We start from the raw sequence: 23427 nt of genomic DNA on the forward strand, positions 1-23427 counted from the left end.
CTGTCAGTCAAGATCTTGATACTTACTGCAGGGCTACTACGAAACTCGAAGTTCGTGTCGTGCGGTCCCTCTGACACTTATACTATTTAATACGAGAGCGAGAGAGACGGTACGATACGAACTTCGAGTTTCGTAGTAGTCCTGCTGACACACTATACCTGTCAAAGTCAAATCTCTTTTTTTTTCCGGCTACAGGGACGTAACCCAAAATTATGTTTACTAGGACGTTGATAAGATTACAGATAAAAAATAGTGTAAATGCTATAATTAAACAGAACAAGTCCGATTCAAGACTTCTAAAGCAAGTACAGTCAGAGAAAAAGCTTGAATATTTTTTTTACCATCTAATTTTGACAACCCTGACACATTTTCGATGTGTAGTCATAATCTCATCTAGATATTTGTCGATGTTTGGGCGGAGACCAAAGCAGATATTGCCTACTTTATCTTATATATTAAATATTAAATAAATATTAAATATAATGACCCGGATAACTCACGTCTTAAATCGAGTTTAGCTCGACATGTTTCGGGCTAATCCGTAGCCCTTCGTCTTCGGAGCAACGCGACTCAGCGGCTGCTGCAACACGCGCACACAAAACATGTCGAGCTAAACTCGATTTAAGACGTGAGTTATCCGGGTCATTATATTTAATATGAGTGAGTCTCACGGTAGTTTCATGTTCAAAATTAAATAAATACATAGCCAGAACAATTTGGTATGGTTAAAGACAAGGTTCTGTTTTGAGCCTTCTTTTATAATACCTATACACATTGCTTATACACGTGTGATTTAGGAATTGTTTTATCACTAATTAATAACTATTTTATGTGTTTGTTTATTTGCACAAACCAAACAAGAGTCGACATACTTATTAGAAATAATAGTAAGTACGGAATCGTTTCAGCAGCATTTGTTTGAATAGAATAGATAGAAGATAGTTAAACTTAAATGCGCAAAGCGAATCAACTCTTTAAAAATTCCACAATAACTTTGCTATTATTGTCGAAATCACACTACCTACCTACATACTAAACTAGTCGGAACGTTCCCTATCTCCCGACAAATTTTTGATTCACCAGCCGTAGTTAATTCGACTTCGAATTAGACTAAATTATAAACGATATGTAAGTATAGAAATTTTGGACGTAAATCGGATCTAGCTAGGTCTAATCCATAGGAAGACGCGTTAATCTGCTTTTGCATATGTAGCGACTCCTAGCGCCATCTAGTGAGCACATATAGAAACTCCAACCATGTTCTACATCGCGCTATCGAAGTTTCACAACTCGGACGCATATAAACAAATACCGACGCTCGTCCTTCGGACTTCGGTCCCCAGGCATAAAACCTGACTGTAGAGAGATCTCTCTATTGGAGCCTCCCCCCTCATTCATACATACACCGAGCTAGCAATGTACGATTGCCTAGTACCGTACTTACCTAGGTATACCATTATGACTAAGCATTACGCAAGAAATTTCTATTATTTCCAATGAAAGTATTATGTCAACATTATTTCAAACGATTCAAAATCCACGTACCTACACGGAATAAACAAATTGACTTCCACCTACGTCTTACTAAGAGTTTTTGAGCGTCACGATTTAAATGGGTCCCGACTGTTGAACTTTAAATTAGCTACTAAACAGAGTTCTAGATTACTAGAATGATTTTCTTCCTTATAGTTTTGGCAGTCGTGTTTTTTGTTTTTTAATTTAATGTTTTATTTTGCACTTTTTTGGTATTTATGTGAAAACGGTAGATAAAAAGTATTATAACCTATATATATTTAGAATGGGCTAATTATAAGTTTTCATTTGATACCCATATTGTTACAATACAAAATATTTATTTTCAGTCCTCCGCCATATTTTTTTTTGAAGACGCCATATTTAAATATTATATAGCCTATGTCACTCCGACAGTTATGACTAATCCAATGATACCTCATATGTTAAAATCCGTCTAGCCGTTTAGGTTGCAGCGAGGACCAAAGAAATGGACATACATACCCACATACATATACATACATACATATTCGCTCGAAAAACATAACCCTCCTTCGGGCAGTCGGGTAAAAAAAATATGATCTCATAGAACGACGGAGTACGGGAAATAAAACATCATTTAGCAGCTGTCTTCCTAGTCTACACATGGATGAGGTGACACAAAAAAAAATACAGTTGAGTGTCAGATATAAATAGGGGCGAGGCTGAATATATACGAGTAGAGTACGAAGGCCGGCCGGATATGAGCTGGAAGCTGGAAACACATCGTGAACAAAATTATAGAAGTCCTATACTTATTATTCATCCTATATAAATCCCACTGGAGGGCACAGGCCGTTTCTCAAAACGAGAGAGCTTGGGCTGTAGAACCCACGCGGGCCCAGTGCAGATTATCAACTTCACACAAACATCATACACGTTACATTATTTCTCCTAAACTTTAAGCTGCCTGTACTGAAATACTACTAATGATCTTCCCAAGTCCCAACTGAATTTGACCAAACGATCTGTATTTAATTCAACAACTTTCAAATAAATTGATGTTTTCGAAAGCAGATATTATGTACCATGTATCTCCTGTGAATTAGGATTCAGGCGAGGTCAAATATTCTTTTCATCACACTTGCTCGTCAATGACGTTATTCCATGCCTGTATACTAATGGACAATGGCCTCAATCAGGGGGAAAAGTGTTCATATCGCTTTCCTGACGCTAATATTATTTAATACGAGAGTAAGAGGGACGGCACGATACGAACTTTGATTTTCGAATTTTGTAGTAGTCCCCTGTATTGGCGGGTAGCCATATTTTATTCAGTTGTTTTCTTAGCGTCTTGCTTTTGCTGAGCTGTGAAGTGTTTGGACACAAAATAATTTAATTTTTTGCATTTTTTCCTCGCAATGTGATGAAAATCATTGTGTGTATCACGGGCCGTAAGGGGATTACAAACTCGGGTCATTAAAAGCCCTCCGCCTCCGGTGTCGGGCTTCTACTTAATAGACTCTCGTTAGTAATCCCCTTCTTACGCCCCTTAATGCACAATGTACTATTACACGTTAGTACCTGGTCACTGTGTGCCTTCTGATAATTAAGTACCTACTTATGTACAAAATTTCAAACATAAAGTAACAGCGACAATGTAAGTAGTAAAGTATAAACATATCTTTGACTTCGACTGTAGAAAAACACAACAATCTTTATTATAATTTTATTGTTTTTTTTTTTACTTAAATAGTTACATATTGTTTCATTTAAATGTCTATCAAAGAAATAATCAGGCGATAACAAAATTGATTCAAGATCTCTAAGGATTATAGGATCACTTCAAATAAATAACAGTTATCTCTCTTTTTTCATATAATGACTAGATTAAATTAATTAATAGTTTTACGATTTCACATAGGTATAAATAGTGTTAATAAGGAAATTGGAAATTGTCTCGCGTAATCTAAAAATTATTTTCTGCGAATATTGTCACAAATTCTTTATCTCAAAAAATACAAGTTTATAACCTTCATTGATTCAATTGAGTGCATTGGCGCTAGTAAAAGTAAAATATCTGACCGCTGAGACACGTAGCTAATAGATATAGTGTATGAAGTCAACAAAGAAGCGGAATTGCAGAAGAAGCGTTCACATATTTAAAATCTTTGACTAACGTATAATGCTTCTAACCGAAACTTTTCGATATTAAGAATTTGTAAGCTAGTCGCACCATCACCTTCTCTAATAAACGCACGAAGAAACTCGCAATTAAAGTCTTGTGACAAGATAAGAAACCTCATTCATTGAAGAAATAGGAATAAGCGAGTGTAAAATAAGCAAAAATGACAATAAATTATGAAACAGAAATGCGATTCACGAGAAGAACTAATAATCCAGATGCCCGATAAAAAAAGAAATGCAAAATGTGCCCGAAATAAATGTCCAATTGAATTATCTAAAATAAATAAAAAGCAGTGTTAGGAGTGGCGCTGTGCGCGGGTTTCGTTCGTTCGGGGCGGCATCAACTCTTGGGCATGCCCTGAGGCGTGGAGGTCTCGACCATCTTCTTGTACTTGCCGACGATCTCGGGCAGGTCGTACGCGATGGCCACGTCGAGCCGGTTGATGGGGCAGCCGCGGAAGTACGTGCATGTCGCTGCCAGCTGCTGGAACTCGTACAGAGGGTTCAGACGGAAGAAATCCCGGTAGGTCTCCGGGTCTGGCAAGTCATATCTGAAAATAAAATTTGCTATTACCTGCTATTCGCTCCCTGCTATTAAGTTTTGTTGAAATTTTAAGCGTTCAAACCTGGAAATGTTGGTAAGAGTGCTAAGACCCTCGTAGATGTGATAATTCTGAGGATTTTCGATGATTGCGTCGGCTATGAGCTTTTTATTGCCGAATATTGTCTTGTGGTTGTAATATGTCGTCAAGTAACAGTCAACCATCTTCGCGTGATTCCTCACTCGGACCTGAAAGAAAGTTAAATTTAGTCAGGATCAAATTTGAGCGTCAAATATCGTTATATTTGACGCTCAAATTTGATCCGTTGGAAGTCCGCTTCCGTTGGAAGTTAGATGAATGTCATTGAAAATCATTGGATATAGAAGGCGTACGGCGTATCAAATCGGAAGCGTTTGGATAATACCTACATCAGTGTCTTCGGGTTGAAAAAAAGAAGGCGAAATACTAAAGAAAAGACTTACGGCAAATCTTCTAGCGCTAGATATCTTGTTCTCGATACGCTTGTCGATGGCTTGCCGCAGGTCTCGCAGCAGCTCGCGCTCCTGGGCCTGCAGCAGGCGCACGGGCGCGCCCGCCTCGAAGGGCATCGACCACAGCGACACCGTGTACATCACGGGCGGCTGGGCGGAGCTCATCAACGGAGAGATGTTCCAAATCAACGCGCTCTGGACGCGCATCAACTCCTCCGGCTTCACAGAATCCGCCTTGTTCAGTACGATGCGCGTCTAAGACAATAAGAAATATGATTAAAATCATTAAGTCAATAACAAAATATATTAAGTTATTAACAAATTTCGTGATCGCTTTTTATTTCTATTAATTGTAATGTTGACATCTATGGACGTTAAACGACCGATAATAAATTAATTTTAATTATTTTATTTTATTTATTTATTAGTGCGCCTATTTTGCGTAACAATCACCAAAGGAAATAAATTTAATAAGTTTTAAGGCAATACTAACCTGTGATTCCCTGCCTTTCAACTGATCTAGGATGGCTTCAGTTTCAGGCCCTACGTCAAGTTTGGAAGGATCGTAGACGAGGAAAATGATGTCAGCCCGATCGATAAACCACTGGCAAGCATCATTGAAGGGAAATACGCGAGACACTTGTTTGCGCACTTCTAAAATTCCAGGAATCTCCACGATGTTGACCTGAAATTCAAGTAAGATTTTTTTAGCAAAAGTGAAAATCAGGTGTTCCAGTTACCGCGGAAAAAATTACCTTCTCTAAGATTTTGCTAGGGTGTCTGAGTCCTCTCAGACGCTCTTCTAAGCCCTGGCCGAACTTTTGTAGGCCAGAGAAAGTCCAGTCGGCTGCCAGCTGAGTACCATCAAGTACTTCTGGGTCTTTGCCATGCATCAGGATATTAAAATATGCCGGTGATGGTTCGGCGCCTAGTAGGTAAAGAGATTCAAAATTAGGTTATGATTCTAAAATGCTGTGCTATTTGAGATTATAAATTAAGTATAATAATATCCACCTGTTCTTAAGGACCACTCGGTGAATTCGAGCCCCGTCAAATAGTTCAAAATACTGGATTTTCCGCCACTCCATGGCCCCATGAAGAGAACCAAAGGTTTTGAAAATATTTCAGGGTCACCGAAATGCCTGTTGCTTAAATCTCTGTATTTGTAAAGCGTTTCTAATGGCTTGATAGAATTTTCATATAGTTTTTTGATATCTCTAAGAACAATTTCAGCAGACTTCTCGATCGTTAGTTCAGCTTCACTTGTTTCTTCATCTAACCTTAGAATTTGAGAAATGTGATCACGAGATCTTAAGTTTTCGGGAATTTCAGGAACCTGAAACAAATAAAAAAAAACATATTATAAAATAATAATAAAATAATCTCAATTTTGAAATAAATTCTGATTAGTATAAGTATAAGCCTTACATTCAACAACTCTTCCTCAGCAGCTTCTTCCTTTTCAACAGTTTCAGCTTCTGGTGATCCTTCTTCGTCTTGTGATGTTTGTTCACTAGTTTCAGAAGTTTCTTCGTCATCTTTTTCATTGTCAGATGCTTGTTCGCCATCTTCAGATGCCTCTTCACCTTCTTCCGATGTTTGTTCACCTTCCACCGAAGCTTGTGTATCTTCATCAGCTGCTGACTCCACTGCAGTTTCTTTTTCAACAGGTTCTGCAACTGCTTCTTCTTCAGTTGTATCTTCCTCACCTGACTTATCTACTTCATTAGTTTCTTCTCCAGATTTATCAGAATCGTCTTCTTTTGTATCTTCAACAGCCTGTTCTTCGTCGGATTCTTCTTTACTGTCTTCAGAGGTTTCGTTGTCTTGCGCTGTAGGTTCCTCTTCAGATTGTTCTTCGTTTCCAGATTCATCTTTATCTTCTGTTGTTGTGTCCTCCTTGGATTGTTCCTTATCATCATCAGATTCTTCCTTTTCTTCAGATTCAGCCTTTTCTTGAGATCCTTCGTCATCTTCCTGCGCATGAGAATCATCTCCACCGTCGTCCTTCACCTGTTCTTCAGATGACGATGCAGCTTCTTCAGATTTATCATCAGATTCATCAGCATCCTCACCGGCTTCCTGTTCAGTTGAAGCCTCTTCAGTTGCAGCATCTCCTTCAAAATCATCGGTTTCTTTGCTGTCAGCGTTGCTATCTTGTTTATCTTCTTCCTTGCTGTCCTGTGGTTCATCGGCTTGAGCTTCCTCTGATTGCTCATTCTCCGCGTTACTCCCTGTAATTCAGAGGAACTCTTTCAGTAGATATTTAAAAATTTGTATTCATAATGTTTAGAGACTAAATTATTAGTACCTGGGCGACCGAGCTTGTTCCCAATCCGCACTGGGCCCGCGTGGGAACTATGGCCCAAGCCCTCTTGTTCTGAGAGGAGGCCTGTGCCCAGCAGTGGGACGTATATAGGCTGGGGATGATGACCGAGCTTGGCTCGGGCTAAAACTCGATAATAAGCGTTTTCCCAGAGACCAAGCTAGATCGATTTGTCATCCCCGAAAACTCCCACATACTAAATTTCATCGAAATCGTTGTGAGCCGTTTCCGACATTCTGATTATATTATATTATATTATACAAGAATGGGGAATGGATGAAAATTTTAGAACCACTTGAAATTTTTTATCGATAGGAAATAACCTTTCTAATTAACAGAAAAAAAATATCAGATTAAGAAGTAGCATCAATTAATTTAAAAAAATGAAATAGTTTTCTTTACCGACAAATTACGATAGTCCGGTCGGTTGCGGGTTGTTCCAAAGCCCAGAACAAAGTTTAAAAAAGAATTTATGTGTCTTTGACTCGTTCGTTTTGACAGGTAACACTCTTTACCGGCCCGGATTATACCGACATGGAAATACCGACCCTGTTTTTCATGTACACGCCGATAGAAGCTCGTGTCAGTTTCTATATGCGTGTACATGAAAAACAGGGTCGGTATTTCCATGTTGGTATTATCCGGACTGGTAAAGAGTGTCACCTGTCAAAACAAACGAGTCAGACACATTTTTAATTTTTTGTACTGGGTTTACTAATGTTTCGCAAATAAATAAATAAATATTATTATTAATTAATTATTTAGCAAATTATTAGCTCCCAAACTATTTATCCCATATTTTTATTTAGGCGAAAAATTTATTCTCAACTTAACATTTCCCACTGATGTCATTTGCTAACTCATCATTTGATAAATTATTATTATGCAAATTATTACCTGGGATTTTTTAATTACCTTAACTTAGCAACATATTGAATGGCATCAACCAAACCACGCTACCGCTACGCTCCGCTTCGCTCCCACCTTAGCCTTCTGAACCTAAACTATCCAAGTCGCTTCTGCTCCGACCGAACCGTCTTGCTCGCTCGCTCAAATTTTTAAGTAAAACTTTGCAATATAAAAATTGCCCAAATGTTATTTGACAATTTGTTATTTGCCTAAGCCAATCATTTGCTACATAATTATTTGCCACATAAAAGTGTGATGAAGTAAAATTGTACAATATAAAAATGTTGCGAAATAAGAAAAATGTGAAGTAAAGTTTGCCAACGAATGGTTTGCCAAATGAAACTTCGGCGAAAGATTGGTTGCTAAGTGAAATTTTGGCGAAACCTATTTCGCCGAAAAGGCAGTACACCTTGTACTGGGCTACGGACATGGAGCAACCCGTATCAAACCGAGGGCTATCGTTTTTTCTTTCTAGATGGCGCCACTGTTGCGTGAGGTTTTTAAGTGTGGCTTTCAAAGTCTGTTATTACGGCCGTGATAACAAAGTTTAGATTAAAATCATATTTAATACACCTTAAAACCGTACCATAAAAATATCGAGCAACCAGTGTTGCGTAGTCCCGTTTTGTTCGGAAAAAAAGGGAGGACAAAAGTTTCCGAAAGACAAAACTGTCTAAAAACACAGACATTCATTGCCCCGTAACGCATTATTGCCAAAATTAATTTCAGGTAATGCAAAATATTTACAAAATTAACCCGCGTAGCTCACCCAAAAACTATGATATTTGACATTTCGGAGACCTCACGCTACACTAGCGCCTCTAGCGGCGAATTCATACGCAATAGCCCTCATTTGGTGGTAAAGAAAAACTTTCATTTCTTAAAATTAATTGATGCTACTTAAAAATCTGTCATTTTTTTCTGTTAATTAGGAAGGTTAGGTTAGGTTAGGTCCTATCGATAAATAAGATTCAAGCGTTTCTAAAATTTTCATCCATTCCCCATTGCTCGTTTAAAGGTATTAGATTACATAGATAGATAGATTAACAATTATTCACTCATCTACAATTTATAACTGTTTATAGGTTTAAAAAAAGAAAAGTTATTTTTTAAATGAAATTAGGCTCGATGGTGTAACTTTAATTACTGTGACATTAAAATAACGTTATTTCTAAATTGGTTATTTATTAGCTGCCATTACCAGTGTTTCGATCGGTATATTCCCTGCTTGGAATAAACGGACAAGTAATACTATAATGTATTAATATCTGTACACACATTAGGTACGCTCTTGACATAATAATTTAAGCTCCGGTCGCATATTGAGCACCTCAGTTGCTCCGTTTTGTCTTATGACGACTAATACGAGTATTCATAAATTCACATATAATAATAACCTGTGGTAACTTTACTGGTTGGTGTATAATCTAAGAGTTCATTGTAATTAGCCATATTGTACCGTTTGTACCCAAATAAACATTAAAACATTAAAAACATTATACAGTAGTACCTGATTCGGCTGCCTGGTCTTCAGCAGATGCTTCCTCTTTGCTGTCTCCGTCTTCCTGCTGTTCGGCGTCTTGCGCTTCCGCGCTTTCAGCGTCCTCCTCTGCTGGTTCATTATCGGCCTCTTCTTTCGATTCGTTGTCGTTGACTCCACTTTCCACTTCTATCGAAGCATGAGCAACGTAAGGCTCGTCAGCTACCTCAACCGATGGAGCATTCTCTTTACTATCCGCATCCTCTGTGTTCCCGGTGTCTTCTGCTGAATCTGCTTCTTTTGTATCGATGTCTATACTTACTTCACTACTGTCGTGCTTTTCTGAGGAATCTGTAAATAAAAATAAAATGATAAATAATATACCTATTAAAGTTCTACGGCCACGATACGTGATGGTGTTCTTGACACTCCAGCTCGTGTAGATATAATATAGGTATACGTCTCATCGCTCCTAATAATATATGTGTAAGCTAATATTAGATGGCCCTGCTTTGAGATATTTTAGACGACAATGATAAAGAAAAGTCTCATTTCTCGTTACTCCCCAAGCAGCACGACAGGCTGTGTAGAAGCTGTATTTTAGTTTTATTGTATTCCACAGGCTATATAGTGAGGCTGTACAAGGGCTGTATAAGCGCTTATACAACCTCTATAAGTAAAAATTGGGCCCCTTGTTATACAGCCTTATGCGTTATTATAGCTGTATAGTTGCTGTATAGCTAAAAAATAGGCTGTACTATAGCTGTAGAAGAGCTGTAGTATGATGTTGAAGAAAACCATAGGCATATAGTTATTCTCTTATAAGTTTCTTAAAAAGATAATAGTTCTTCATTGGTTTTTTATGAGAATTACAATGTGAAATTTATGAAAACAACCGCTTATTCTTTTTAGTTATGATAATGGTGGGCCGCCAATTTACTGTGAAGTTATAAGTCAAGAATAAATGTTGGACTTTAGGTAGTGATAATTGTAGATTCAACGTGCCGATTTATTTTTACTGGGAAATAGTGCATAGTTTTGTGGAAAAATATTCACGCGCCCGCGAAATACTGAAGAATTCACGAGGAATATTACCAAAACAAGTAAGTAAGTTTATGGTTTTGAGGTTAGAATCATAAGATTGTTAAATAATACTGTACAACAGGTATCACTTATGATTTATTTATCTGAAAATCATAACTATAACTTCAGCAATACTCAAAATAATGTAAGAAGTCATATTTTCTTTTATTGTTATTTGTTCGAAAATGGCGACAGATTTTATACAGCGTAAAAGATATCTGGAGAGTATTATAGATTCCGTGGTTTTACTACGCACTTTCTGGATTCCATTACACAGCTTTTACCCTTTAATAGCCGTTATAATATAATATTTTTATTATATAGGCTGTACATCAGTTTTCAGCAAATAAATTATACAGCCTGTCAGTAATACAGATTAAAGCTGTATTACAGAATTCATTTATTATTATAGTTCTATAAAATCATATTTGACAGAAGTTATGAAACTATTACACTGACAAGAGTGTACAGTTACGCATTAATAATAAGCTTTAGAAAGTAGTTTTAATATACCATTATACAGAAACAAGTATAAAGTGATACCATTTTATAACTTATAGCTGTAGTAAGTAAGTGATCACATGCAAAATACAGCCTCTATGCAGCTTGAAGGATAACATTAGATTGAAGTGTCAAAAAATGCATAGGGTTTTAAAGTGGAGTTCAAATATTCTGTTTTAAAGCTTTAAGTTTACACGGAGTATTTTATAAAAACTTAGTACAGCTTTAGCTGTATAATAACGGATTAATCACTTTTATAAGTAAACAATCTTTTCTTGACACCTTTATGGATCACCAGTAGAACTCTAAGTTCTAATAGTGCTGTATATTTGATGTCGGCAACGCTTGCGTGCTGCTTGGGTCACTCCGCCAGCTGGCATCTATCGTTTATTCTTATAAATTATGAACATTACGTCATTTAAAATATTAGCTATAGCTTTGAGCTATAACTTGTTAAATTAGTTTAGTTTATCGATCTCGCCAGTGCTTGCGATCCATTTATTTCATTAGGTAGGTATATTCGACAAGTTACAGATATCTACCTACCTTTAACTTCGTAGGTAGTAAAGAGTAAAGGAAGTATATAGGATCCGGACCGGACGCGGACGCACAACAACATAGGCTGTTAATGCATGCATTGCTTACTTCCAGTAGGGATAAACCTTTGCCGATATTCCGAGGCGTTGCTAAATATCTCATAAACAGTGATTTGATTCGTTGAACTGTTCGCGATTGTTTATTCGTTAAAATGTGTTTCCGCTGAGAATTCACGACGACTGTGAAGTAAAAGTCGTAATTAATGTTGGCCTCACTGAAACCGGAGCAACCACGCATTGACACTAGTTTTACGGGCTGTTTGCTCTTCCTTGGATCTGGGTGTTGGTGAATCTATTTTAATTTAACGTACTGTGTAAGAGGCAAGACTGAACGACGTGACGTCATCGATACTAATACCGCTTAATAAAGCAGACCAGACGTTTTCAACCGGAATGCCGCGACTAGCGGCACACCAGTGTACCGCGTAAACTCAGGCGTGCCGCGATTTCCGTAAAGTGTATGCTGCATTGAAATAATGAATAGCAATTTTAATGAGAAAATAGTTCGAAAACAACTGACGCGTGGCGTGTGCGATTTGCGTTGTCTTGTCAGGTTGTTACGGTAACGGAGGCGGAAGACATTGCGGAACGGGTGGAACCTCTACGCGCCAGTCCGACGCGCACTGACAATTTTTTATTGGTGTGCCTAAATGATGAACGAATGAATGATGATGAACGAAAAGTGTGTCGTTAAAATAAAGGTTGGAAACGCCTGAAGTAGGCCAACAGATGCTCTTTTGTTTTCAAGATAAATGGGTCATTAATTTAAGTAACAATTGATCTAATCTTAAAAATGGTCCATTTTTATGTAAAGCACGGTCATAAAATCATCGACAGATAGGTTATCTATACTTAAATCTATAGATGTAACTGTGTTGATGGGAGTGAAGTGACCCGAATTTGGCATCCACTTATGCCGGCAGAGCTTTAGAAGTAGATCATCTGACTTTCAGGAACTTGTGCATTGCGTGTGTAGTTGAAATTAAATAAACATAAACAAGTATCAATTGAAAATTGCACACGAAATCTATGATTTGCTTTCAAAACATTTTTTTGTGATATTTGTGATGTGATCGCTCACGCACTTTACTCCTTGTTATGATATAGATTTGATGATATTTAAAGACTGAATATGTTTTAAAGAAAGTTAACTCACCTGTTTCTGTATCGCCAGATTCGAGCTCTTTAAGAGCTTTTTCGATGTAAGGTCGGCATTGCGACTCTGAAGGCACGTCGTCAGCTGAAACCAATAAAATAGTATAAGTACTTATATGATACATACAAGTACGCTGTGTTCATCATCATCGTCATCATTATAATTCTAGCCTATATAGAGTAAGTGCAGCAAATGTGGACCAGCCTGTTAATATATGGACCACCGTAATATTTCGGAGGATATCGTTACTATCAGCGCAAAATTCGCTACTTCTCCCTCCCGGTTTCCCGTCCCGTCAGTCGATCGCTGCTAAGCTACATGAGCGTTTGTGTCTGGTGTTGCCATTTTAAGGTTATTGCCATAATTGATAAAAAAAATTGACAAGTTGTGTAGGATTATTACTACTTTTATTGTAATTATTAATCTTTGATTGTTTTATATTCCAGAAACGTCACTTTGTCGGTACTTTTCTGCATGCAATCCATAGCTTTATCAGTGATATATATATATAAGACCAGTTCAAAGGTTTGAAATATGGTCCAGTATATAATATGGTCTATATTATGACCAAGTGGTCCATATTATCATTTTTGGTAATTTTTGTCTCAGTGGTGATGTTTTTGTGGTTTCATAGCCGAAAAAGGCAAGTCAAATGGATGAAAACAATAATATAGTTCACAATTTCCCCAAAGATAAAAGTTAGCTGGTAAAACGTGGCTATGGTTATTTTTGAATCGAGGACTGTTATTTTGGTGCCCTACAGGCGCATCTATTGAGAGACTGAAAGGTTTCAACAGAGAAAACGTCAATGAATTTTATCAGCAATCGGATTCTGTAATGGATAAGCACAAATTTACAACCAATGACAAATAAAACGTCGACGAGATTGGCATATCCGTGGTACCGTCGAAAACTGATTTTATGTGATAGATAAATGAAAGACTGGTGGTTTTTCAATTTTCAATAATCATGTAAACCAATTTATATTACTAATTTGATTGTTCTACACTAATTTTGTGAAAAAATCTTAAATATTAGTAGTAAATATACTCGTTATGATTTAATAAAATTTATTGTTACTTATTGAAATTTCTAATGGAACTTGTGGAGTGTAATGAATAAAATTTTTTTTTTGTGCACGACGGGTAAATAAACAATGGAAACCTAACCCCTACTTTATCCACACCGTTGTGTGAATTTTATGTTATTGAAAAATTATTTGGTCTATATTAAAACCCTAGTGGTCCATATTAAGCTGCTTTTTTGAAATGGCCAATTTCTCTACATTTTTAAAAACTTAATATTTTTTAGAAAGTTGGTTTCTTTATTCAATTTTTATTTTTGATTTATAGTACCTATCCGACTGATTTTAGTTACAATTTCTTAATTAATTTAAATAGTCTCAGTTTTATTGAGTAAAAAAAATATGGTGGTCCATGTTTAGGAAACTAACTCTACGTCCCACTGCTGGGCACAGATCTCTCAGAATGAGAGGGCTTGGGCCGTAGCTCCCACGCAGCACCAACCAAGTGCGGTATATATAAGTACTTAGTTACGTTATATTATAGTCAAAATACCACGCACAGGACTTATCACGCTAACACACCCGAGTAATATTTACCTCGACGTTTCCGCAACATTACAGTGGCCGTGGTCACGAGTAGACTATGAGTGAAAATTACGAAAGTTTAAAGTGAAAATTATACGTTATATTAGTCATTATGATTATCACAGATCCACAGATGATATAATAATACTTTACACGCCTTAAGTAGGCTTCCGTAGCCATTACGAAAAAAATAAGTAATATTTTTCTAAGGATTTCGTATTTGTACGGAATATTCCAAGTTTAGGTATATTTTATTCCTTAGGCTGTTATTTAATCTTAAACTACTAGTATTTCTCAAGAAAACTTAACCGTTATAGTTTTCCTTGTAAGTTTGATATATTTACCACCATCCTGAATTTTTTCAAATTTTTCCACCCACCGGTTTAGATTTTAGAGGGGGGGGGGGCGCTCGATTTAATGAAAATTTGCACTTTAAAGTTGAATATTTCGCAAACAGATCGCTGAATCGAAAAATCGTTTTTGCATACCCGTAATGGTTTTAAAAGACCTATCCAACGATACCCCATACTATAGGGTTGGATAAGAAAAAAAAAACACCCCCACTTTACGACTATGGATACCCTAAAAAAAAATTTTTTTTGTACTATTTTGTCGGCATGGTTTGCATATGTATCCGTACAGAATTACAGCTTTCTAGCATTGATAGTCCCTGAGCAAAGCCGCGGACGGACAGACAGACAGACATGGCGAAACTATAAGGGTTCCGCTGTTTCCATTTTGGCTCCGGAACCCTAAAAAAGCATTGGACGTCAGTAGAACACACATTGAATACCTACAAATAATAAGTAAAAACCGATCATGCAATGAAAAGAAAAGAAAGCATTCGTTAAAAGCTTTTAGTAATTAAAAATTAAAAAACTCCCGACACAAACAAACGCCTGAAAAAAAACGCTGACTAAAAACGCTGCCAAAAAAGTAAAAAATAATTATGCACTACCTGTGCTTGCTGTTGCCCGCGACTTCATCTGCGAAGAATTCGTTTATCCCTATCCCGCGACGACTATGCTGATTTCCCGCAAAATTAGCCTAAGTTAATTTAGTATAAGTACCTAGTAATATTTTTTTTTATCTAAGCGTCGTCGGTCTCGGGGGACCGCTAAGGTTAACGGGAAACTAAAGTACATATGTTGTATATTTTAAAGTATTAATCTTAGCGGTCCCCCGACACCGACGACGCTTAGATAAAAAAAATATTACTACGTACTTATATACTAGATTAACTTAGGCTAATTTTGCGGGAAATCAGCAAAGTCCCCGCGGGACAGGGATAAACGAATTCTTCGCAGATAAAGTCGCGGGCAACAGCTATAGTTAGTGCATAATTATTTTTTACTTTTTAGTTGTCTTTTTTGGCAGCGTTTTTTTTGTCGGCGTTTTTTTTTCAGCCGTTTTTTTTGTGTCGGGGGTTTTTTAATTCATGTTTTTTAAACTGGTATATTTTTATAAAGTGTATTAGTAGGTGTAGGTGTTGTGTAGGGGTTATATATAGCACGCAGCACGGATTGCTGAGGCCCTGGGTTCGATACCCAGCGCTGGTCTCTTTTTCTGGTTTTTCTGTGCATCCATGTCTCAGTTTGTATTTTCGATGTACTATTGTGTTGGATATCCTGGCTGCAGCATCAGCTCGTCGTGTTGCCACCACTGTATTGTGTGTGTGTAGAATCAATTACTGATCAAAACGAATTTCAAACAAACACGACATATGTGCTATTATTTTTTATAGAGTGTACTATAGTGAGCTGGATATCCTGTATTTTCGATGTACTATTGTGTTGGATATCCTGGCTGCAGCATCAGCTCATCCTGTTGCCACCATGAATTGTATGTAGAATCAAATACTGATCAAAACGAATCCAAACACGATATATCTGCTATCGTTTTATCAAGAGTGTACCTACTAGTGTTCTGGATATCCTGGCTGCAGCATCAGGCCGAGAATTCCATAATCTTGCATAGTTATAATATAGCATATATGGTGTTTCAAATTTTAGGTCTCAAATATGTTTGAAAGTAAAGTAAATACCCATTATGCGTGATCTGATGCTCTTGAAACGGCTGAACCGATTTTGATGAAACATGTCTAAGAACCATCGCTAGAAAACCTGCTTTCAAAAAAAACCGCATTCAAATCGTTCCTCTCGTTTAAGAGCTACGGTGCCACAGACAGACAGACATACAGACACATATAGCGGTCAAACTTATAACACCCCTCTTTTTGCGTCGGGGGTTAAAAACAAACTGACCCACGCCAGATACCTATAGGTACTGGTAATATTCTGAGGTTGCCGGTTATGGTGAAAATCTTATACGATTTCAATTACAGAAATTATGTTTTGTCAAAAAAAAGCAAGTTTTTTTGTGTACTGTACTCGCATTGCCATATAAACTAGGTACCTAAACGCTGACCAGAATTATAAAAAAAACCGGCCAAGAGCGTGTCGGGCACGCTTTAAGTAGGGTTCCGTATTTTTTTTTATATAAGATGTAAATCTATATATGATATTTTACATCTCAATTTTCAAGCGCCTTAGAAATTTATAGGTACGTTTTGATTAAAAATTTAGACTGTGTAAATACTACGGTCAATTTTTTTTTCGAATTGTACGGGTTAGTTTTTCAAATGGGAGTGCTAAAGTCACTAGATCTTATATTTTTGAAGACTGTATTACAGTAAATTGAACTTAATTTCCATTATGTGTATAGCATTTTAAGGTTATTATTTGTAAACAAAAATGGCGTTATTATATCTAACTCTTAATCATTCCGATATCTCTATTGCATCGATAATATGGAATGAATGAATGGAGCTTAGTTCTGTACGAGTTAAAAAAGATGTATCAAACCTAATTTCCAACTTTTAGCTTCAAGTAATCATGTTAAACAGCTTTTGGGCATATAATAGGGCCTTTTACATATGAAACATCTTAAACGGGCTTAAAGAGTAAGTAACGTTCACACAAACATTCTTAAAGAACTTGAAGCTCTTAAAAAGGGCCAATCAACTATTTTACCGACACTTTGGCGTCTCCTGCGTTACCAAAATTGTCTCTGGCGTTACCAAAAATCGTACTTCGAACAAGATATTTCACGTTTAAATAGGTTGAACTACGTAGGATGGCATATTCATATACACCATCTATTAAAATTACAGAAAAAAACATGTTTTACTTACAAAAATCTGCAATTGTTTGAAAATGTCGCGGACAGATTAGTGTCGTAAAAAAGTTGATTGGCTCAAAAAGCTGTACTTTCAATTTCTTTTATAGCGCTATAAACGCTAAAACAGCTACACAGTGTTTCAACGGGTTACCCTTACTCCATTATATCACTCTCTCATTGCGAGTTATTAGAATTGCCATTATAACCTTTATGTAGCTGTAGGATTTTCCTACGGCTTATTTAACACTATAGGCGACATTTAGCACTAGAAGGTAAACATAACACTGAGCGACAGCATTAAGACGCGTTAGTCGACACTCCAAAAGAGCACTCAGTGATAAAATCACCCTATAGCTACAATCTATAACGTGATAACTTATAGCACCACTTTACAGCTTCGAGCTATTATATTTTTCTAATTTCTATTTAATCACGTTACTATCGTCAGTTGGCTAATATATTCAATTAGCTCCATAGTGTCACCAAAAACTATTACTGTAGACCTTATAAAGCTATTATAAGACTCAAAGCTACTATTTACTCTATATTTATCGCCAAATTGTTTGTTGGGTAGGTACCTACCTAGATGCGAAAGCAACTATAGGTATCTAACTGTTGGTCTGTCTCTTACGTTTTACCTAAACCGCTGAACCGATATAGATGAAATTTGGTATGATGATAGTTTAAGACCCTGGGAAGGACATGAATAGGTACTAACTCAGGTTACTTTAGCCCTGAAGGGTAACTGCAGATTGATAACTCGTTCCAGTTAGTTATGTTATTGCATTGAAATTATAACACATTTCCACAGGCTAGTTTTAGTTGACCGCTGACGCTTCATTCTTTTTTATTTTGACCCTTCTATATGTATTTTTAATATGGCCTAAAGGTAACCTTTATAGTAGCCTTTATCCCGGAAAATGCATGTACCTATATTGTCCGTAGGACAGCGATAAACGAATTCTTCGCAGACGAAGTCGCTGGCAACGCAACAGCTAGAGGACGCTGTATTCTACTAAGTATTCAGCGGCGGTTACTTACATTATGCCTACACCTACTTAAGTGGCACTTCCTTTTTTTGGATTAACTTGTATCAAATAAATATCATAACTAACCCAACATTTTAAAATATATTATTTAACATTGTGGGTCCTAGGGCCTAGGCATAAGTATAGACTGTTGATTTTCTTTAGATATGCTTCTACATGTGAATTATGAGCTTTGTATCTTTATCTGACCTACTTAACATACGTATCCACACTATTCGGAAGTAAGTAGAGCAGAATAATTACTACGAGTATATTTACAGACAATTAACTATGATGTGTTTGATGTGACCCATTTCTCCATCACGTTTTTATATGTCGTCACAATCCTATCGTTTTCACAAGATGGCGACGAACAACGACAAATCCCTGTATTTCTATTTGCGTAGCTATGCGAGGTGGCAACCGAGATGACGCTTTCCTCGCCTAACTCCATGCTATTAAGCGATGACTTAAACAATCGGGCGAGCTCTGCGATTCGTGTTACTGGGTTAGTAATTATGTCACACGGAACTTGTCTAAGGTTATTGCCAAAAATAGAGCAAATGGGAGAGCTTTTTACATAATTTCAGCGCAAGTTGTTCTGAAAATAGCAAAGGCGTGTGACGCAGAGCGCCGCGCGGCGAGCGCGAGCGCAGCGGCTCCGCCCGCGCGCCGACTCACCTCGCGCCGCCGCGACCAGCGCCGCCGCAAACGCCGCGCACAACATAAACCTCCATAACTGCACCCTTTTGGTCCACATTTTGTACAATTCCAGCCCGGCTAGGTCGGGCTATCAGTCATTTGCACTCACACTCGCGCACCCGATCGGCCGATCTACGGACGAGAACTTTCCTACATCTACACTGAAAGAATAACTTCACTGGCGCGGTTCGGGCCAACGCGACTCGTATTCCAGGAGGAATGCAAGTCGAGTTAAATCCGTACCATTAAATTGCGGTTCACGGAGCGTCCGTCGCGACCGTAATAACTCAGTGCGGGATGGCCGTTCCGTGTTAACCGCGATTTAATAGATTCCGTCTGCGCTACGTATGTTAGGTACGCGAAATTGCATGCAAAGACTTCGGACGTACTCTATTTCCGGAGACAGCACAGCATCGCTGGTCGGAGGGGTACTGGCGCGCGCGCCGCTCCCCGGTCGCGCTGCGCGCGCGCGTGCCAAGTGTCGCCTACGGTCACAGGAACCCGCGCGCCGCGTACCTACTGCTGCCTTTACGTTATAGGTATCGTTAATTGCTTAACGCAACACAATTACACTCAAATTCATAAGCTTTAATTTAAAATGAAGTAGCATAGTAGGTCAATTAACTAAAATATATAATGTGCCCATCCGTAATACTATTATAAATGCGAAAGTAACTCATGTAGCTGAACCAATTTTAGTGAAGTTTATTATAAAGATAGCTTTAGACCCTGAGAAGGACATAGGATAGTTTTTTTAGCGACAAACGAATTTTGGCCAGGCGAAATCGCAGGCAAAAGCTTGTTTATTGGATACATATCATACAGACAGACTTAGCTCCACATTGATGCATTAGATTCCTCAGAAATTCATTCTTCATGCCGCGTCGCTTAATCAGCATCACATTTTTTTGAAGCCACTCAAAATTTTCCAAATTTATAGTCGCACATCCATTCAAAAAAATATACATTTAACGCTACGAATAATAATTGTTTAACGTCTAGGTACAAGTCAACGTTGCAGAGGAGTAATGATCTAAATCAATTGAGTAGATATTACACGAGTGGTTTGTAAAGCAACCACAGTATTGATTGTGGCACGCCAAAATTATGGCTATCTATTCCTCTTAATAGGTAATTACCTACTCGTATCCAATATGCAATGCCAATATTTAAGACACATGCTTTAGAACGGTTGAAAGCTGACAAATATGTAGACTAATGAATGATTGAAGTTAAAGTAGGTTATAAATAGGTAGGTACTACAACCCTAACCCTGATTCCCTAGTCGGGAATTTACCTGTCATTTGTCTGTCTTTCTTTTAAATAGGTAGTCCTTTGTTATTTTTTAAATTCATTGAACCTTTTCAAACAATTTCGCGAAGATTTTTTTGGAATATTTATATTTTTTTATCAGCAGCACGTTTCACTTAAAGTTATTTTCAAACGATAATAATCTTGGGCGCGCCGGACAGGATTCGAACCCGCATTGACTACCATAAGCATACGAGAATATTCTTCGTTAAACAAAACTTAGACAACAATTTACAAATTGTGAACTAAAGATCCATAGGTCACTGGTTCATATCCGGTTCGAAGGACCAAAACGTATGACCTGAAGATTGAAGACAGTTATAATTTGTAAGTTGAGTTGAACACAAAATTGCAGTTTCACGTAAAAGTTATTAAAGTTTAAATAAAAAGTAACAGGTTAGAGTAAAATGCTTGACGTAGCCGATCGCGGACTGTGCTAAAGTTAACTCACAATCGTGTTCGATGCGTCAAGTTAAGTACTTAAGCTCGGATTTTTAATCTCACGGAAAAAATGAAAATAAAGGTGTTGCCGTTATCGAAAAATATTTGCAGAATTCAAGATACTTATTGTTTCCACATTTGTCAGAAATCGACTTTCCATTAAAAAACTGTATTAGATAATCAAGATAAAATATTTTAATTTATTGATGGAAATACCATCCTGAATTTTTTCCAATTTTTCCACCCACCGGTTAAGATTTTAGAGGGGGGGGGACGCTCGATTTTAATAAAAATTTGCACTTTAAAGTTGAATATTTCGCAAACAAATCACTGAATCGAAAAATCGTCTTAGCAAACCCCTAATGGTTTTAAAAGACCTATACCCCACACTACAGGGTTGGATGAGAGAAAAAAATCACCCCCACTTTACGTCTATGGGAGGTACCCTAAAAAAAAATATTTTTGAATTTTTAACTGTACCGTTTTGTTGGCATAGTTTACTTATATATCCGTGTAAAATTACAGCTTTCTAGCATTGATAGTCTCTGAGCAAAGCCGCGGGCGGACAGACAGACAGACAGACATGGCGAAACTATAAGGGTTCCGTTTTTGCCATTTTGGCTCCGGAACCCTAAAAATATGAAGAGTGATCGTTATGATGTAAAATCGTATGAGAAACATTTTCGGACTTCCGATATTAGGACTTAAAATTTTATGTGAAAAAATGCGCACCCTCTGAACACTATTGTCTTGGCAGTAGAGTCGTGTCGTAGATCATTTTGAGCACCGTAGCCGCTCATCTACTGCTGTTGCTGACTGTACCTAACCATACCTTTTAAGATAATAGGATATCTAAGCTTTATCAGAGTCCTAGTTAGTTGTGCAGATACCACTTGTTATTGTACACTAGCATTGATTAATACCTGTCGTTACCGCATGTCTTTGAAGTTTTATCTAGCCGCACATTGACTTGGCGCTGGCACTCTCGTTCGCAGGCGCTCCGATATTTCACCTGTCAAATTGAAAATTACTGCTTATATTATTTGCACCTCGTTGCACTGAAGCGACCTTACGAGCCGAACGTTACGTAAATAGTTTGCATTTCAGGCTATATTTAACGCAATTGCCAAGTTGCGAGATCACGCGACAGAACACAGCAGGTATATGCTTAAACGAGCCATTGTAAGGAGATAAACACGCAAGCATACACAAGCCCAAGGAGGAAACTAGAATTAAGTATTATATTTCGTTGTGGTACAGTCGCCATCAGATATCAGCCATCGGAGTGGCCAAGGTGGTCAAAAATATCGGAACATGCACTCTATTATTAAAGCATTACAGTTCATGTTTCGATATTTTTAATCACCTTGGCCGCTCCAAAATATCTGATGGCGACTGTTCCGAACTATGGCCTTCAAAAGGCCTTGAAAGCTTTCAATACAATGAAGCAATTTATTATTGCAGGTGATCTTCTCGTTCTTTCACACTTATATCAATTCTAATCCCGTCCCGGGTTCTGTTTTGCCATTTTGGCTACGGAACCCTAAAAACTACATTAAGGTGCGACCAAACCGCTGCTTAAAAAAACGGTGACGGCACGGAATCGCAGTGACGCACCGCATGCGCACCGTTTTTATCACATGCTCTCCACACCGCTGCTTAAAATACGGAATCGCAGTGACGTGCCGTAAACGTCAGGCTAGCTACTACGAAACTCGAAGTTCGTATCGTACCGTCCCTCTCGCTCTCATATTAAATAGTATAGGTGTCAGAGGGACCGCACGACACGAACTTCGAGTTTCGTAGTAGTAGCCCTGCAGGTCTTTACCGAACAAAAGTCGTGAGGTTTACTGCGATTCCGCACCGTTTGCGTATTTTAAGGAGCGTTGTGGAAAGCATGCAAAAAAAACGGTGCGCATAATACGATGCGTCACTGCGAGTCCATACCGTCGCCGTTTTTTAATCAGCGGCTTGGTCGCACCTTTATGCATTGAATTCTTAGGGGCTTTGCACACGTCGTATTTTTAGGCGCAGACGACGCGCATTTAACGTGCGTATACGCACTTCAAACGAGGTTCAGTCACTTTTGTACCAGCTTTTTGAGGATTTTCGGCGCCATAAACATGCGTTCACGAAGCGCCTAAAAATATGCCGTGCACAGGCCCTGCGTGTTTTAGGATCATTATGTTTTTATACAGGGTGTCCCACCCACGGCTACCCCACATGAAAGGAAAGTCCTATCATAAATATTGTTGGTAGAGAATTTTACTGAAAAAGACTTTGATTTTCATTTTAAAAACAATTTAAACTGCATTTAAAGAAATTTGAATATTCCCCTGTCTGAAAAACACCTGTAATTTTATTTTTCCTGATAAATAGCATCTAAAATAAAGG

General features: G+C 37.7%; 1 protein-coding gene across 4 annotated transcripts; it reads right to left on the reverse strand.

Moving 5' to 3' along the window:
* Positions 1–3206: 3206 nt before the first annotated feature.
* LOC141439302 (uncharacterized) lies at positions 3207–19777 on the reverse strand. 4 transcript variants are annotated; one of them, XM_074103566.1, is made up of 11 exons: positions 19671–19777; positions 19261–19413; positions 12763–12846; positions 9457–9777; positions 6140–6945; positions 5726–6047; positions 5467–5639; positions 5205–5396; positions 4703–4966; positions 4305–4468; positions 3207–4229 (listed from the first exon to the last, which is right to left on the reverse strand). In XM_074103566.1, the coding sequence occupies exons 2-11, from the start codon at positions 19337–19339 to the stop codon at positions 4019–4021; spliced, it is 2616 nt and encodes an 871-aa protein (XP_073959667.1). In that variant the 5' UTR covers positions 19340–19413; positions 19671–19777; the 3' UTR covers positions 3207–4018. The 4 variants fall into 4 exon arrangements, with proteins under 4 accessions (XP_073959667.1, XP_073959665.1, XP_073959666.1 ...); XM_074103564.1 differs by having other exon boundaries at positions 19261–19442; XM_074103565.1 differs by having other exon boundaries at positions 19261–19437; positions 19671–19772.
* Positions 19778–23427: the final 3650 nt, after the last annotated feature.

This window comes from Choristoneura fumiferana, chromosome 20 (assembly GCF_025370935.1).
Source record: "Choristoneura fumiferana chromosome 20, NRCan_CFum_1, whole genome shotgun sequence".
NCBI classification, from domain to species: domain Eukaryota; kingdom Metazoa; phylum Arthropoda; class Insecta; order Lepidoptera; family Tortricidae; genus Choristoneura; species Choristoneura fumiferana.

Bases quoted from the DNA above. Each gene is read 5' to 3' on its own strand.
- LOC141439302 (XM_074103566.1), bottom strand. From the start codon at position 19,339: ATGTGGACCAAAAGGGTGCAGTTATGGAGGTTTATGTTGTGCGCGGCG. The intron at 4,469-4,702 runs GTAAGTCTTTTC...ACTTTCTTTCAG, and splicing joins CTAGCGCTAGAAGATTTGCC to GTCCGAGTGAGGAATCACGC. The intron at 4,230-4,304 runs GTTTGAACGCTT...TTTTATTTTCAG, and splicing joins ACTCTTACCAACATTTCCAG to ATATGACTTGCCAGACCCGG.